Here is a 19,002-nt window from a genome sequence, read left to right on the forward strand (position 1 = left end):
TCTTTTTCTTTTTTTTCTTATAAAACAAACAAAATCAACATGAAATATTCTCAGTAATTACAGAGATTATTGTGAATTAAAAGCAAAACAGAAGCTCCTCATGCGTCACTTCTAAAATCCTTCCCTCCCACCCCACCCCCCGCGGGCTGGAGGCAGACGTTTAACATATACCCTCAAGGGAGGGGAAAAGGGAGCAGAATATTTAAGAGCTTTCTCTAAAGTGTGTGTGTGAAAAATTCATCACTACAAATCTAAACTGAAGTTACTCTTTAAAAACTTCTAAACTAAAGTAACAAGGGACACTAAAACTCCTGAAAAAGAGATGGTAACTCAATTGCTTAAGGTGATATAAATGGCTAGAGGATGCTAAGATCATGAAGAAATCGGACTAAACCCCCCTCTCATCTCTAGTCACAGCTCTTCATCAAGTCACAACACATCACACTACTACCACTCCCCCTCCTCACCACATTGAAAAAATAAAACCCACCTCTAATGCTTTTAATGCTACTCAAGTTTGTTGAAAAATAAAGTTTCATTTGGCTGCCGTTGCTACTTAGTGTCTAGCTTGGCCATTTCTTGCACATAGATGCCAATACTTTCGCTGTCGAAGAGCAGAAAGTAAATGTTCTTCAAGGAGGAAGAGCTGGTGCCGTCAAAATGGGTGGAAATAGCTCTGAGAGTCACCTGGGCTGCCGTCTGTTTTGGGAAGCAGTTTCTACGGGACAGGGGAAGAAAACAAAACAAGAGTGTCAGCTGCCTGTGCAAATATTGTGCACACGTGATGCCGAAAGGAACAAACCATAGCCATACCCACTACAGGTTGCTGTTAAGACAGCATTAGTTACAGTTTTAACACGTGCACATCCCAGAAGCAAACCCCAAGCTTCTGATAACAACATTTATCTGCTGCTGTGTTAGCTTCCTTGCTGGCACTGTCACCGTTTTCATTTGCTTCTACTCTTTATAACTACACAAAGTATTTTAAACACTCTACCTTAGAATCAAACTCGTCTATGCCATGCCGGGCAGGCTAAAAAGTTCAAGGATTTTTTCTTTAGTTGAAAACAAAATTGTTTTAAAAAGATGACATCCGACTTCCTTTCCCTGTCACTAACAATACTTTGCTTGAGCCTTCAGTGAAAATAAATGAAGTTACAAATTCAAACCAAGATCCATTCCTTCCTTCATTTTTTTTACGGTAATACTCTCCAGGCTACTAACTGAAACGCTACCAAATTTTACAGCAAGCAGTGTTGAATTGTGACTCTTCTTGGAGCACCGGGCCCATGTCCTTGAGACTTCAGTTTTATTGTATCTTAATCACTCTCGTACTCCCTTTTCAACTCACAGAACTGTTCAGCTGCAGCTCGGTTCCTTCGCCCTCATTTCAGCACAGAGTAGTTACTGTGAAGGTCAGCAGCTTTTCATCTTTGTTTATACGAAATATGACTGCTATAAAAACAATTTCAAGTACTGTTCTACTTAAGCTTGATGCATACCTTGTGAAACACCCTGCCTTATGCTATGCCTACACTTAGGAAGGTCTGCACATTGCTGTACTTTGTGCTTAGGAAGGTCTCCACATTGCTGTACTTGTCTAACACCAAAGAGATTCCTCGACCTAGAAAGCATCCCTTTCCTGAAGTGACGGATGTGTCTCTCTGTCACTGAGATCTGGAGAGAGAGAGACGTTCTCCGGCATTCCCTGATGGAGTTTCTCTGCTGCCTGACAATGGCTGTGACAGTTCTGCTGATTTTGCACAACCCTAAAGAGCATGGATGTAGTTTCCTTGCTACGTAAGCATGTAGAAAGCCGAACAGCTCCCAGAGTCTGGGTGAGACTGTACTGGGGTGCGCTGAATTGTCTGAAGGCGAGTTAAGACCTGGCTGAGATTGCAGATAGGCATTGAACGTAACTGCTGCTTGCTCTCAAGTTTAATGCCTCCTCTTTAGATTCTACTGTACGATAATGCTCCAAAGGAAGTCAGATCTATGCCAAAAACTTTAGCCAGAACAACCACGCCCTTACTCTCGGGCAGGATCACACACAACTCTTCTGCTTCTCAATTAAGTTTGTCTTAACTTATCCTCAAAGATCTTCAGTGACGGACCCACTCCAGAACACAGATACGCCATTCCAGTGCCTAACAATGCTTACAGTTGAAAAATCACAGTATTTTTAATAGCATCCAGAGCAGCTTTTAAATTGCTTTCTTTTTTTCCCCTTTTCGGATAATAATATGCTGTACATTTGTGTATTTCCCTTCCTAAGTGCAGTACGACTCACTTCTTACTCAATTTTACGTTAGCAATTTCAGACTTATCCCATATATATTAAACACTGTCCAAAAAAAGAGCTTGGAAAATGATCATCAACACCTGTCATATGCATACTCACTATCATCTAAATGACCACTGACAGACAGGCTTTTACTAGTTCTGGTCCCACGACGAACCTCTGTAACAACCCAGTTAATGTATCTTTGTGGCAACAAGCTATCGACAAAGACTTTTTGAAAATGTTTTCCAGCTAGTTTATATTCACTTCATAGCACAAATAACTTAATCTAAACTCCATTTCTCTACTTTCTATGATAAGATTATACATGTGAAAAGCCCTGGCGCAACTCAAACATCCCATCAACTGCTTCCTTACCTACATTATATCGGTTACTGTAAACAGTTACTAAGACAGGACAGAAGGAAAATTCACAGAATGAAAGGTGAACTTTAATAAAGAAGCAATAGAACAATTTGTCACACTTTGCTTTGACTGAACACTAAAAATAAAAAAAAAAAGTATCTGTGTGTAAAGGAAAGCAATTTATGTAAAAGTACATTGCCTCTCTACTCTTTTATCCTGGTCCATAAAAATACTGTTGTTTTGGAAAACATCTGTCTAAAAATGGCATTTCCTCCTCCTCTCTATTCAGCGAGATGTGATGATTTCACTGGTCAAAACAGTTTTACTTTCATTTCATTCACTACAGGGCCAATGCAACTGGACTGTGCCGTACACATTCTATTCCTTGGGCATCACGCAGAAAACCAGTAATTACATTTCAAATTATTCATAAGCGTGCAAAACCTATTGTGAAAGAACAACTTCTGCAGTTAGTGAGGCTTGTGTATGGTTTCTTATAATCAGAGACCAAGCACCTTCAAAAAACAACTAACAAACAAAACCAAACAACACACCACCTTTGAATTTCTTAGTCAAGTACATTTTATTTGCTATTTATTAAGAAAGAAATGTGAAGTTTTACAGTTGGTGTCATAGTTGCCTTTTTAGAGCAGAACTGTATTTAAGAAACGGTGATTTCCTTTTGAAAGAAATCATTTGTGTGACTAGTGTATTTAATATATATTCTTGGGATGACTTAAGTAAATATTCTGCGTTTACCTAGCTCAAGAAGCATCACTTACCTTCAGTATGGTGCCAGTGTAACCTTATTAATACCAGCGGAGCTTTAGTAAGATTCACTACAGTAAAATGAAGGGACATAAAAATGCTCTTTCATTCTTCTACTCACAGTCAGCTCAGCTCTCCTCTCCTGAGAGTTCGCCCATTTCTCTACACACAGGCTCCCTCTCACAGCAGCAGCTCTGATAGTTAGTCATACAATTGTTACACAATTCAGAATCCTCTTATGCAGAAAAAGTCATACCTGCCACTGGGAAAAGGGGGGAAAGCCACAGACTTCAACTTCTTGTCTTCTGCAGCTGTTAAGCAATTCTTTATGGTCTCTTCAAGCTGCTCTTCGCACTTGTCTGAGCCCCACTGCGGGATGTGACAGTGGATGACAAACTTTGCTGCTAGGCCACTAGACTGAGTAAGTGCAGCTATCAAAGGAAAATACAACATTTAGTTTTGAAAAGAAATCACCCTGCAATGACTTCTCGATCCCAAGTACTTTCTTAATTCCATTGCCTCTCCCAAAAGAAAGATATTAGGAATGAAAGTAAGCCACAATGACTCACTTGCAATCATAATCTGACTGTACTATCATTACTTGTGTGATCAGTTGTTTCTTTATTCTCTAAAGAACCCGGGCTCATTTGGTTAACAGACAGTTATTCAATAACATTTTATAGCTTTCTCATTCTGCATGGCCTCTGCATGTTCTTTTTTATGCAAAGTATCAAAACCTTGCACTGAATACAATGTCGTTTATTCTCCAATAGACGTTCCTGCAGTGCTGTCATGGCCTTATCTGAATGCTTTGCACAAATACTCTGCAACATCTGTACAGCTCCAGAGGGTTAGTAATACTTGCATCCCCTTCACGGACAGGTAATTTCAGACTACAACCTGAGAAATCAAAGATGTTTATTGAAAGTAGCCACCAGTAAGGTCCAATTAGAAATCTCAGACTCATTTTTTCAGGACTTGCAACATTCACAGCATAGCATCAGTTTGCTTTTGTGGCAGTTGTGACTTTTAGCACTTTTAAAATCTAAGCCTTGGGACTCTCAGGTCAAACACCCAGAAATTAGTCATGCAATTATTGCCCAAGGATGAAAAACTTGGATTTATTCACTTGTCCACCATCACAGAAGAATTCCATCTAATGCTTCACTCTGCTACTTAAATTTCAACCAGAAGAGAAGCCTCAGGCCTTTAACCTAAGGAGCAAATTGATTGAAGACAACACGGGTAACCTGTGAACAGCACTTGAATTCAAGGCCTAGGCTGGAGCTCAAGTGATTAAAAACCATTTGTTAGTGCTTGCCTGAAAACCAGTGGATGTGGCAACATCAAACACAGCAGCACAACACAGTGCTTGACAGAGTACATTTTCCTTCCATTAAACTAAGATTATCCTCTTTCCTGGGACTAGTTTAAGAGCACAAAATAAGTCAACTGTCTATCTATGTGATGTTGATAGAGAGAAGTAGTTTAGTTGGATGTTGTGGCATGTATTTCTGATGCAATGCAAAAGTGAAGTAAAACGTACTGTACAAAAATCTCTCTATAATTAGACTGTTCATTTAGGAAATTTGAAAAACAAAACCATTTAAAGTACTGACATGCTTTTTTCAGTGCTTTTAGTATTGAGGTACTAAGCCACATAAGGCACGAAGAGATGTATTGTAACTTCTCCCATCTTCACCCACATTCAACTCCTATAAATTGGCTAAATTTGTCTACAAAGGAAGACAATCTCAAGCCCTTAACTATTTACTGCTACACACGCACTAAACATTTGAAGAGAACTCTTTTGTAATTTGTATTTCTATATTGTAGCTGTAATGCCTGGTAGAAGAACAGCAATTGCTCTTTGAAAACCATGCCAGTTCTATAGATTATATCACATCTATGTTTATTGGCGTTCAAACAAAGTGAGGTAGTTGCTGTGACAGCATTGTTCATCAAATATGCATAAATGAGGGTAATTTGTAAACTAGAATTGCTCATAGACTGAGAGCTAATCCTCTCTAAGAAATGTGGTACAAGTAGGAGAGGAAAGAGGCACTGAGGTGATAGCACAATTTTTTCCATAACTTTTGGACTCCGACAGACAGAAACTGCCTAAGGTAAATTAATCATCCTGCTGTAACTTTTAAAGGTGGTACATAAAAGCCCAAAGACAGGATGTGCACAGCACAGAGGTATCCTAACCCTCTTCCCTTTTTCCCCTCTCCTGCCCCCAAACAGGTAGCCTGTATCAGCAACAATTTTGAAGAAGAAACAAACGTTTGCATAACATAAGCAAAGGCACATAAATAATCAAGAATAGCTTCGAATGCCAAGAGAAAAAACATACTGAAGAAGCCATTTCCACAAACAAAGCATAATATCCTTTTTACCTTCAGCAACTTCCAAAGGTCCTTGAGATTTGCGAAGCTCCTTCACTGTTTCTAAAAACTCTTTTCCTCCTGCCTTTTCCAAAGCCTTGCCTGCAAGGAAACAGAGCAAAATGCCTTGGCTTCAAGTTACCAGCAAAACAAAACAATTCTATGTGATTTGAAAGGACATTGTGCACATATTGTCATGTTTCCCTCTATCAGCAGCAGCTGATGTTTATGCTTGCCACTATCAGCCACAGATAAAGTTTACTTTTTATTGTTTTCACAAAAAACTTCTCTGTTATTACCGTACATTAACATAGCTATCTGTAAGAAAGCTGACTTCCTTTGGCTTATAGTTAAAAAAAGTGAAGAGGAGGATTTTCCAGACTCAGATTTTCAGTCTTCTAAATCAACTCAACATACAAACACTACTACTTTCCTGAAACAATTCCTGAAATAAACACAGCTGGGATGCCAGTGAAGTCCTCAATGACTGACTGTATACAACAAGGATCCAAAAAGCCTGCTAGTGGATTCAGTCCCTCTGTGCAACTGGCTACATAACTTTTTTACACCCCCCATGGCAATTCCCCTGTTTTACATCACAGTAATAATATTTCCTTATATCACATGAGCAGTATGAGGCTTTGTACATGGGTATTTCTGAAGCATACAAAATTCCTGTAAGGAAAAGCATAACTATAAGTGTTATTACTGTACATGATTTTCCTCACAGAATTTCCAAAAGCAAATGTAAAAAAGAAAATAACCCAATAAAGACTGGAATAATTATTATCTACACCTTTACTGCACATATGCAGCAACAGATAATCTGTGCTTTCATTGTTGTTAGTCATCATTAAAAAAAAAGATAAATTAGTGATTAGCATATTATATCTACTCAGTTCCAGCCCGATTTTCAGAAGTGTTCAGTGATATTTTATGGCCTGGGGAAAATCCAGATGAAACTGGATGGAATCCCAGCAGGCAGCTAGGAGACCAGCTGCTGTTGCAACCTTAGATTTTTCTTTTTCCCCTGCACGTAGCAGGGCCTCACCTATCTCCTCCTTGAGGTCTATTTCAGCAGTTGTAGGGTGAACGATGCCTTCTACTTTCATGGAGCCAATATGGCTGATGTCACTCTGTGTCAGAGAAAGCTGCAAGATAAGGATGAGAGAGTAAAAAGAATCAAATTAGTAATGTGTCTGAAAGTACTTTCATACAAAAAAAAAAAAGGGCTGGAAAAAAAAAAGCTGGATTCACAATTCACACAATTTTTATTGTGTTCAGTATGGTTGATTCTGATTTTTAACCTTTAATTAGTCTGTACACCGCTTGATGTTTCATGACGTGCCCATAGCTTGGAAGCCTGTTCCACAGGAAATTACTGCTATAAGATTCATTCATGTCCTAGCATCACACTTCGAAGAAAAAAATGGTCACTTTGGAAACCCTCTTGTTTAAAAGAGGAAAATACTAAAAATAAAAGGTTATCCTCTATAGAAACTCTTGTCCCCGGTAAAATATTTGCAGAGGGAACTACTACTGAAGGGCTGGACCCTATCTTGATCCATACAGACTTCACCACCCATGTAATTAACTTCATTTCAGCTCCTGATGTAAATAAAACAAGGAATGTTTTACCCACCCATGCATCAGGACACAAGAACTGGCCAAAACTTGATGTCTTAAGGAGCCCAAAAAAGGCTGCTCCCCAAATCTCACAGCCTCATCACTTTGAGCAGCAACAGAGGACAGAAATCCTAGAAATTATTAAAAAGACTTTACAGTTGCTGAACATGTGCCCGACACACCTAATTTCTTACAAGTTACGCTACAGAATTTATGTCCTAATAAGAAAAATAAACACTGCCCATTTTAGAGAAGAAAGGGGGAATCTGCACGGGTTCTGGGGGAACTAAGGACAACACAGAACTCTGACAAAGGAGATACATGTTTCATCCACCTAGCAAGATTACTGCTTTTAGTGGTCTTCTGGATCTAGTATGCATCTGGCATAAACTAGACCACTGGTTTATTATGAGATGGGTTCGGGTAGACTGAATTTTTAAGCACTGCTTCATATAAAGGTACACCAGTGGAGGGGGGGGAGGCTTACAGAAGCAATTTCAGGAAGAACGCTTTTTCCAGATGAACCTACTACTTGAAAAAAAATAAATAATAATAATAATAAATCTTTACTATTCTATATAAGGAAGGAAAGAATAGAACAGACAGTTGGCTGGACCCCACTGACATGGTTTATTCTGGTGGGACAGTTTTGCAATTCTGGCCAGGCAAGGTGTCACAGTCTGTGCAGAGATGGAGAAGCAGACTTGATCACTTTGAACAGTCAGAAAGGCACCCCATGGCCCACTTTCAGACCGAGTGCCCAGGTTTCTGGCACAAACCAGTATGTGGAACTTGATGAGCGATCCTCAGGCTTGGCCCAGAATTATAGTTTATTTTTTAATAAATGATAAATAGCCCAGAAGATTAAACCTGGTTTGTCAGTATGCTAGACACTCAGACAAATCCAAATGGAACAAAACTCTGCCATAGATTTAGCCAAGAAATCAGTCTCTAGAGAAGAGAGGCTGACTAGCATTATTCTTGGAAATCTTTTATCTGCAGACGTATTTTTGCGATCCTCTGCCCCACCTATGACTTGAGTGAGTTCTGGCCTTAAATTTGGGACCACTAAGGAAGAAGGCAGAGAAGATTTTTTTACTGGTATTAGATTTAAAGCATCCTTCTGTTTATGCTAGGCTTCTTTGCTATGATCCCAATCTGTTATATTATAAGTTGTATTACCTTCTGTCCTGGCACGAGGCTCTTGGAGGACAAGATAGTAAAACCATCCCCGGGTCCATCTTCAGATGTTGAATTTGAAGCTCCTTCTTTTTCGTTGTCCTTTTGTTTATTCTAATTTGGGGAAGAGGGGGGGAGAAACAAAAACTCTTGAATTCAAATTAACGCTTAATGTTATTCAGTAACAGATTTCATGAGTTAATACAAATTTCATCTTCTCAGAGCAATATATTACTCATAGCTTTTTACTCCCCAAAGATCAGGTAATAACAGAGGTCTTCACTGTCTATAAAATGCTAAAACATCAGTGGTTCATCTGAGGCTTTACATATGTTTGTAGACATTGAGTGACAGGGGCACACACCTCCACCTGTGGTTTTACTGACAATTAAGGTTGTATTTATGGGTGGGTGTGTGCTAGTGTGTTTGGTTTTGCTGCTAAGAGAACAGAGCTCACACTGAATCAAACAGTAACCCCGACAAATGCTCCAATCTGAAGGAAAAAACATCTGAAAGAAACCGTAAGCCTCAGATAACGATTCATAAATCTCAATCCCTATTGACAGAAGGGAATCACACCTCCATACAAACAGATGGAACAACTAAATGAGATAACTACTAGGTGAAGGTTGAATGCAAAACCCCCTTTGTGAGACACATTCCTTCATGCAGCCTAGCTCCAGAAGGACGAAGCCTGCTGCCACCTGGGCTGCTGGAGCACACCTTCAACTAAATTTTGAGAGATGTGAGGATAAGTCAGGAAGCTAACTCTTAACAAGTCCAAACTTTGCATGTGCACAATTCAAAGTAAGGTGGTAGATGAATTCAGTACAGAGGCATCCTATTCTAATTAATACGCAACTCTGCTTTCTTTTAAAAAGTTGTTTCTACACGTTCTCAACTACAGAGATGTATCAAAGCTTAGAGGTCTCCAGAAAGATGTGCTTAAAAAAAGAAGTTTAAAAAGTTTAGGTCAAAGTTTAAAATGATTTAATCCTAGCCTAATCAAAATTTAGCAATGTTTTAACATACAAGCTTTGGAATGACAAACAAAGAGCACTGATCTGGGTTACTGCTTTACCAAATTAAACCATTTTGGATGGTGACAGAGGATGGGCAACCATAAGGGAGGATGCAGTGGTCAAGTTTCGATTCACTTATTCTTCTCCTAACTCTTAAAAAAAGATTGGTCACAGCACAGCTAAGAATATATGAAACAAAATGCTTGTCAAAAATGACATGTATGTACCATGTCATGGCAAGTTCTCCAGACAGTGAAAAAATTTTAACAGCCTGTGAAAGGCTGATGGTGTGAGATGTCTCAAACAGAAAATGATTTTAAATGCTGCTCCCTGTATTTTAAAAGCTAGAGCTCACTGCAACACAGCTAGTGCGGAGATAAAAATTTTACAGTTACCAAGAAGGTACTGCAGAGGGTGACATGGATACCTGAAAAGTTTCCCTTGAAGCTTTAAAGGTTTTTGTTATAGAAATTCATTATAAAAATACTGTGATAAGCATCTTCCCCTTTATTTCTAAGTTTAGAGAAATAAGTTCCTGATGTGTCTGTTATCAACTCCTACCTCCTATTTCCAGTTGCGACAAACAATTAATGCAGAGGCACCAATTTATTCCTCCTGATCATCTCAGTTGGTTTTGATCCAAACCTTCTCTCACATATCCAGGATCACATATCTGCCTCATGCTTACCTTTTTGGGTGTCCGGGCTTTGTTAGACTTTGCCTTCTTCCCACTCTTTTTGCTCACCATGGATTTTCTTCCCTTCTTCTCAGGAGTAGGGGAAAGGATAGTCTCAGATTTGCCTTTGGCACCCCGTTTCTTGGCCAGGAGCTCTGGCTGAATTCTGGGCAGGACACCTCCACTTGCAATAGTCACACCTTTTAGCAACTGCAAGGAAAAGCACCGTAAAGGAGCTCGTTACAGATTCTCTAAGTCTGCACTCAAGCAATTTTTGCTGACTCCATAAACACACAAACACACAGCCCACACTTCCTAAAGCACTGTACCTTTTCTGTGTATCACAAGAAAGCCCAATTAGAGAAAAAACTGGCAAGTCCCAGCAAGGTCAATCAGCATACCCCAGAGAACTCTGTTACTCTACAGATCAGTCTCTTTTCTGTCTTTCAGTGCTGGTCTTTCAGCACACCTTGGTGACTCGCAAGCAGTGAGTGAGGGTAAGAGGATATAAGCACTTGCAGACTACTTTAAAAAAGTAAATAAAAATTGCACCACAGTGCTGCTGGAGGAGGGCTGTAGACCACTTTCACAGGAAAGCAGATGCAGTGGAAGTAAGCATAAGACCCAAGAACCTGCTTTGCAACAACAGGAACGGGCAGCAGTATTTACACAGAGGACAAAACCTGGCCGATCCTAACTGACAGCAGTAGATCTGTTCCACAGGCCAGTGACCAGTTTTATGGTGCAGGGAATGGGCTGGTAGTGTTCCAATTCTTTTCCTTCTCTCATCACCTCTGTTTTGAGTTTTCAGTTTCCTTAACAGAAAGCAGAGCTGGATGACTTCATGGGCACCACATTTTCATTATTTAAAGCAGACAAACTCGGTGCAGGAACCTTTCAAGGTGTGAGTGATGTCATCCATCTTTACACAAGGCCATCCAAGAAAAGGTCCTCTGATGCTGACTGATCCTTTCCAGCAGCCCTGAATGCTGCAATTCACAACTCATGCCATGACCTCTCTTCTGCCTCCACAAGTGATCGTCAGAGTCAAAACACACTGCAAAACCAGTCTGTGTGCTAACAAGACTCAGACATATGGAAGGAGAGGCAGTGCTGGATGCAGCTACAGCAGAGTGAGCCAGCTCCCCATCCAAGATGGGCCTCGCAGACAGTGTAATAGAAAACACACACACTTCTACAGCTTTTGGAAAAGGTCGTCTGTCTTGCATATTTTTATTAAGTATCAGATATCACCGAGTTAAAAATTAAGCATCAAGTTCTCCCACTTCAACACAACCCACAGGCTGTGGAAGCAACCAAATTTATATCCAAGTGATTTCAGATATAATATCACAGAACCCTTTTTTTTTGGCTCTTAATTTGGGTTGGCAACATCTTGTCATCTTCTACTTTAATAATTGTGTTTCATTCATGTGTCAGGCTAGTATTTCTAACTTTCTTGGTAGCAGCTTCATTCATGCTACAGCAGATAATACACACTGCAATGTAAAGAAGTACCTGATTCAGCTCCTCATCATTTGCTACTGCCAGGAGGATGTGCCTGGGGGCAATTCTTCCTTTCTTATTGTCTCTTGCTGCATTTCCTGCTAGTTCTAGAATTTCAGCTGCAAAACACATTGAGATAAAAATGAGTAACAAAAATGTAACTTCTGTACACCCTGTATACTCATTTTACGTTCCCTTTTCCTATCCATTTACCTTTTCAGGGGTATTTTACCGATTTAAATGATCTTTGCTTTGGAAATGCAGAAACCAAATAACACTAAATATATTTTAAGATTACGTAACAGAATTTGTTCTTCCTAATTTCCTAAAGGACAGCTAGCAGAGAATATGCTAAGCTTGGTTCACATAACTTCTTTTATGATTCCCAAGTCAGAATTCTCTTTCAAAAAAGAACAAACACCCTATAAAAATGTACATCAGCAGTCCAGAATTTAGCAGTAACCCTGTAACAGAACAGCAAAGCATGCAATGAAACCCCAAACCTTGTTCAGAAAGTTGTGACAAAACAGCAAGGATTCTGAGGACCAGGTAAGACAAAGACTGAGGTGCATTTAAAGAAATACTTTGAAAGCCAACAAACTAGCCAGGCGATGCTGCAATTCGGTATTAAAGGGCATTGAAAATCTGTGAGAAGCTTCATTTCAGAACAAGATACAAAAGGTTTGACTTAGATGCAAGCAGAGACAACACGAGAGCTTCAATGCATGATCTATTGGTAGAAAGTTCTCTAGGTCTCCTGGAACAGGCGGTCATTTCAAAAGTTTTTCTACTTTTGCAGTAACTTTTAGACAGTGACTGAAGTCGCTGAGGGTTTTCTAATTGGTATAGAGGAAACACAGACACATCTTTCTAAGCAAATTGTAGCAGTCAGCATAATTAACTTACACAGTTTAGGCTGTATTTATGACTTATTTCTCATGTAAGAACTCTACTGAAGCACCAAGAAGAAAGGAGAAGGGAATGTTTTGCTCCAAATAACCATCAAAAGTCATACTTGCACCTTATTTTGTTTAAAAAGGTATCAAGTGCCTCTGTCTTGTTTTTGTTTTTACATTTGTCAATAACAGGAGTAAGAAACTTACAGCCCACCAGCTTTCTGTTATGATATCTTACTCCCATTTCATCAATTATATAAAGAACTGTAACTATTACAGAAAGAACTTCCATGGAAAGTCTAGTGGGAATCTGCATAATGCTCTCTGGCTAAAATCCAAAGGATTTCAACAAGAGGTTTAGCTCTCAGTTCATGGGAAAAATACAAGCTTTCAATTTCGCTCTGTTAGAATAACAAAAGTGCATACTTGTCATCCAGCTTTCACTGCTAGAGCACACATATTTAACTGAATGTTGGAGATTTGAGAGCCATTGTTTCAAGTTGTGTGCATGTTCACAGCAAATTGCTCAAGAAACAGTCATTCTCTGTTGAAAATTTTCACAACTATTCATGCAAAACTTGCAAGAAACATTATTAAAGTTACAAAGAGGAGCATTTAAATTTTAGGAGCTATCAGAACCATGGCTGTCATAACTAGACCTCCAGCCTGAGGAAAAAGCAGCGAGCAGACAGTCAAAAACAGGATCAAGACAACACCACAGTGGGTCTACAATAAAAGCTGGGCCAGCAACCTCAGCTCTGGCATTTCCCAACTCCGAGGTGTCTGACCTAGACTTTAAAGGAGATGGAAAAGAGATCCTGCACTGTCCAGTGATGGTCACCCCCGTGGGGCTGCAGGGCTGGAGCCTGCAGATCCCTGACCTCTGTTGGTGGAGCTAACGCAGTAGCAGACAGCAGTAACAGATTGCCATCCTGTGTGCAGACCAGCAGAGAGCAAGAAAGAAGACCCATACTTCTCCATGGGGTTGTGCAGATTTATGCCGACAGCAGAGGGAAATTGCAGCAGGAATTAAAAAAACATACTTACCTGGATGGGAACTGAAGTTCTTTCAGATGTGCCAACAACAAGCACATCCTGCTAACCGTGTGCTCACCCCACTCCCCCAGGTTCTGGGTCCTTTGGCCAGCAGCATCCTGATGGTGCACTCAAATGTCCTCTGCCTAATGTTGAGAGCAAAAAACGCAGAACACTCAAACGCCAGGCACTTTTCATACACCACAGGACACCAGGAAGAAGGGAATCCAAGACAGAGATGATGTAGGGCAGACCGCAGATGATGCATATAAATAACTTACCAAAGGATGCCAATAATTTGCATATGTACATAATTGCTTTACCTCCTTCTAATGATCTATATGCATATTTTTCGAATGCTGGAGACTTCGGAACGAAGGCAGGGACTCAGTCTTAAGAACATAAAATGGCATTTGCAAAAAAGGAAAAAACAATCAAATCTGGAGGCTGCAGTTATCACATCCTCTGCTGATAAGAACAGATCCCTAAAGAAACTGGTTTATGTTTCCAGTAGAAACATCTCGACAGCTGAGGTCATCTAAACTCTAAGGAGACTGCAGTCTGAGAATATAACTCCTATAATGAAGCCCTTCAGTGTAGCAAGCTCTATTGAAATCGGGCATCTGGATATTCTCAGACATAAGTTGGTATTATTTTATGTCCTCTCAACAGCAGACATCAAGAATTAAAGTGAATTCTGAAATAATTTGGCTCCCTCAAGATTCAAAATCCACACAAGAAGCCTCCACACTGGAAGCTTAACTTCAAATTCAGACATCTTCAGCACAGATGGCTAAAAGCAACCTAGCTCATTTGTACACTCCGCATTTCACCGTGGCCTCATAAAGGAATTGAACATAGGTAGCAGAACCATGTCCAGTACTGACCCGACTCTACACAGCACCTAGGTGATTAAGTTCATATGTAGGTGATCACATTATCAGTATTTAAAAAAATCAAGGCAAATCTCATCCTCTGCAACTACCTTTATAAAAAAAATGTGGAGTTTCTTGGACTTCGGGCTACAAGAGAGTAGAAGACTGGGCACTGGTGTTTGGATCTTGCAAAAGTTAAGTGATCCCAAAGAGAAGGTTTTAAGTCTTTTCAGTAGACCCTCTTAATCCTGTTTGATAAGTACTCAGGACCAGGGAAGAACCTAGCTGTCCTGCAACCAACACGAGCAGCCGCTAAGCCATGACCTGAACGGGATGCCATTGTCTCATCCTGTAACATACACGAGAAAGAGAGGTTTCCTTAGCTGATGGATCAACAGATTTGGAATATGTGTGAACTAAAAGCATCACAGTCAGGCCAAAGTTATTTGGTCAGTTGAGCCCAGCCTGCTTTTGTGAAGTGCCCAGTTGGACCGATAAGGAAGACAACTGAGAACTACTGATCACAGAAGCAGACAGATTTCAGACAGGTTATCGGGTTTTCCACTTCCCCTTTAAGGTAAGCTCTGACAGTTCCTGTTACGCTACCACGTACAAATCTGCGCAGTAATACCTTTTGCTCTGACAAGATGCATCAGATGGAGTTTTGGGTCCTCCATTGGCAAGCGGAAAAGCAACTGCTCAGTTTGTCTCTTGATGGCAGATGAGCACGCCAGACAGAAGAGCATGCCAGTCGGTGTCCTTTGAAGGAGGAAGCATTTGCTGGCGTTGTTTCTTCCCTAATTTAGAGAACGTGGCTTTCCACTGCCACCTCGATCAGTTCCTCTGACCAGCACATCGTTCACAACTCTTCTGCTTCCTAAGCAAGATGCATCTGTACTCTTTGCCTATGTTTTAGAAGGTGCTTTACGGCACACATTGTGCCGATATTTGACTCGGACGATGACAGCTGCAGTCAGCCCCGCACACACTCACAGCACAGTCTGGCACGCGCGTGTTGCAAAGTCCAGAAATCGAGAACCGAGGCCATTTTTTCATGATTTTTTTGAATCTGAAGCCAGTGGAGCCCAACACTGTTCCAGTAAACATAAGCTTCTGGATAGGAATTAAGTAGCAGTTTTGCAATATGACTTGCAAGCCTAAGATACGAAACAGGATAGAGAGATTATAAAAACATAAAAAATAAAAAGCTTTAGATCCCTGATAAGATCTTCCTCATCTTAGCTAACCAGTCGAGGTTAAAAAGTACCTCTTCTCAAGATACACTGCAGTGATTGCTGGCATTTTTACAACGGAGTTGATAAGCCAAAGCTCAGATTCAGTGTTGACAATGGCAGTGGGCTGCAGCCACAATCCATCTCGCAAACAAAGGGAAAAAAGGGGATCTAGTGGCTTGCAACACAGAGAATGCCTATGAAAGCCAAAAGGCAGACTGAACCACGTGGTGGCTGGGCATAAGGACGCTCAAGGTGTACACGCACCACCTGGACGATGCTAGTCAAGAGGCTCAGTGCTTCATGGTAACACAATACAGGCCACTGACAGATCACATACATGGCCGATCACTCACAGGAGAGTCCATCCTACGCCCTGGATAGACGTCAGGCAGCTCTGGTCCAATCTGACACCTCCTGCCTCACCCACCCCACCCATTTCCCAGTTGTGACTTGCTTTCCCAGCTCCACAGCCCATTCCCCTTTCCTAGGCAGCCTACACCTGAGACTTCCACCTCAGTTTCCTTCCCCGGACATTTCTGCCTTCTGTCCACTCCTCTGAGACTCGATCCTCCTTTCTAGATTCTTCACCAGCAGCACCTCCCTCCATCTGATCCATGCCCTATGCCCTATTTTTGCAACTTTCTCTTCAGCTTTATGTGTATCATTTTGGATACCCTCCGCCACTTACTTTCCCTTTGGCCCTCAGTTTAACTTCCCCACCAGCCAGAGCCATACTCAGCTGTCTCTAACATCAGCATTCTTCTCCCACAACCATCAGCTCCTCAAAATGTTACTAACTGTTCCTCCTTCCCTGAACAATCTGGAACCTGTTCCCTGACCCCGGTCTCCCTTACCTGGGATGTTTATCCACTTAATTCCAGCCCTTCCCAGTTCACAGCCAGTAAGCAGGATTAGCCTCTCCTACTCCCACCCAGGGCCTCTCTGCCTCCATCTCCACTCCCAGACCTCTTGCCACCCACCTCTGCGCAGCTTTTGTCAGCTCTGGGCTGCCTGGTACCACTGAGACCACAGAAAGCGTGCTCCCTGCTCTCAGTGCTGTGACCAGGGGCAGCCAGGGACAGCAGTGAGAGGGGAAATTCCTTCTGAGCACCTGTAGCCATGGGCTGAAGCATGCTCAGTCACTGTGTGGGGCGGCCCACGCGCGGTCCTGTCTCACGTCAGAGCTGGGAGAGGTTGAGGCATGCTCCGTCACTCTGCGGGGACGACGCACTGGCAGTCTGGGCAGCACTAGGAGCTGAGAAGGTCCTCACTGAGCTTGCTCCAGCCTAAGTCTTCGGAGATTTTAGCTGTTAAAATCAAAGAAGTTGCTGCTGAGCGTGAGCAATCTGTGATTTTTCAAAGTTACAGCTTGGCCAAACAGAACAAATTTCCTTGGGATGGCAGACACCACCCTTCCCCTTTCATAAAACAAAAAAGCCTCTGCTTAAAAGCAGAAAATAAAAAAATTAGGGGAAAAGTTATCATGAATGCTTTAACATGGCAAAAGAAAACTGTTCAGCCCACTTCGGTGAAAGGGTTGAAGAACCATACCAGAGTTCCCCACCCTTTTACTCACACTCCCCCAGATTTAGCCTGAAGCAGTTCCCCTGTGTGCAGGCTTTCAGCCCAAGTAGTCACCATTTGATGACAAAAACATCACCAAACAAATTTAAAACAGGAAGCATCAGATAATGTTAAGAAATGCTACCAGTTTGATATAAAATACCCTGTCTGACAACAACCTCGGAAAACCACATTTTGTTTCTAAAGGCATCCCAAAAATAAATATTATATATTAATGCATACACATTGGGAATAGCTAGATCAGCAGGATCAGACACTGTAATGCTGCTTTTCAATCAAGCTATCCATCTTTGTAATCTTTTCAAACAAAACTCTGGACAGAGCACAGAAACTTTGGTTTGGAAATCCACAAACAATAGGTGTTTGCTCAGAAATATTGCTCTGCTCTCACAATATATACAGGGTTGGGCAAGGGTTCTCTCTGCTGAACCAAGCAGCTTAAAATAACATTCCCTTACAATTTATGTGGGCCCCCAGCCTACATATCTAGCAGTTCTCTTGCTTGGCTGACTATACATTCTTTTTTTTTTCCTAAAACACAGTGTAGGCCTGCATATAATCTGTCCTTACCATATTAATCATTTAAATTTAACTGCATTTACTAGCCAGAAGCAGAACCAGAACCAAGGTATATTGTTCTAGTTCAAACAGGCAAACAGTGCTGTGCTGTAGGTTCTGAAAGGCTTACCATAACTTAGTCTGCGCTATGGAAGTGCTGCATGCAACAGACACTAATTTGGCAATTTGTTCATACACCTCGTAATAACTGTGACAGCTCAGAGAACAAGCTTCTCCAGATGTTTATTCTAGGAAACTCCTCTGAAGGCTGCGGGCCTGTGGACTGGGAATAGAAAAAAAGTGTTTCTCCCAAGACTGAAGGTCAGCAGTCACTAAGGAACATGTTATTCAATAACAAAAGTTAGGGCAATTTCCAAAATTCATGTAATACTGTGTTCTTCTTGTCACACCCAGACAACCTATGGCTGTAGGTGACTTCTAAGCAATTCATGATCAATGGTATCGAAAAGCAAACACACCTTCCTAGAGAAATCAATATTTACGGCAATCCTAAAGGTCTCAACTCCCACTAGAAAACATACAGGGGCCCAGCAATAAAAACAAGGTTGAAAAGCAGTGTGGGCAGAGCAGGAGAGCTGTAAGAGCTATGAATCCTCTGCCTCCACATTTCCCCCAACTCTGAAGCATCTCTGCTGAGTAGCACTCTTTGTCTTTAAGGAAGCTCCACAAGCCACGGATTTCCCTGGAACAGCACAACTGCACCAGCTCCACTGAGGGAGAGACTTCTGCACTTATAAGACTTCGTTTTTAACGTCTGAAACTGGATCATGCAAACATGAGCATACTTATGTTCTTAATGAAGCAAAAGGGCTCCTCCAAACTCACTTTCAGAACTTATCCTTCTCTATGATGAAATAAGACTGAAAAATACAAACGTGTTAGCTCTTACACAGCATTAAAAAAAAGAAAGTGGGGGATATGCTCACCATCTTGGATTTTGTTCTGCTTTTCAATGGCGCTTTAGTTTAAAACCAGCTCTGTACTTAA

The 19,002-nt window shown here is 41.1% G+C and overlaps 1 protein-coding gene across 3 annotated transcripts in view; it reads right to left on the bottom strand.

Moving 5' to 3' along the window:
- The window catches only part of MACROH2A2 (macroH2A.2 histone), a 27,263-nt gene continuing 8,261 nt past the window's right edge, over nucleotides 1–19,002 (bottom strand). For all 3 annotated transcript variants that reach the window (XM_013172829.3, XM_048069536.2, XM_048069534.2), the window contains exons 3-9: nucleotides 11,824–11,930; nucleotides 10,318–10,515; nucleotides 8,611–8,721; nucleotides 6,854–6,953; nucleotides 5,815–5,904; nucleotides 3,672–3,846; nucleotides 1–718 (exon numbers count right to left, since the gene is read on the bottom strand). In XM_013172829.3, coding sequence (XP_013028283.1) covers nucleotides 553–718; nucleotides 3,672–3,846; nucleotides 5,815–5,904; nucleotides 6,854–6,953; nucleotides 8,611–8,721; nucleotides 10,318–10,515; nucleotides 11,824–11,930 — 947 coding nt within the window. In that variant the 3' untranslated portion in view covers nucleotides 1–552. The remainder of the gene's footprint in view (nucleotides 719–3,671; nucleotides 3,847–5,814; nucleotides 5,905–6,853; nucleotides 6,954–8,610; nucleotides 8,722–10,317; nucleotides 10,516–11,823; nucleotides 11,931–19,002) is intronic.

The sequence above is a fragment of the Anser cygnoides genome, chromosome 7, assembly GCF_040182565.1.
Source record: "Anser cygnoides isolate HZ-2024a breed goose chromosome 7, Taihu_goose_T2T_genome, whole genome shotgun sequence".
NCBI lineage: Eukaryota > Metazoa > Chordata > Aves > Anseriformes > Anatidae > Anser > Anser cygnoides.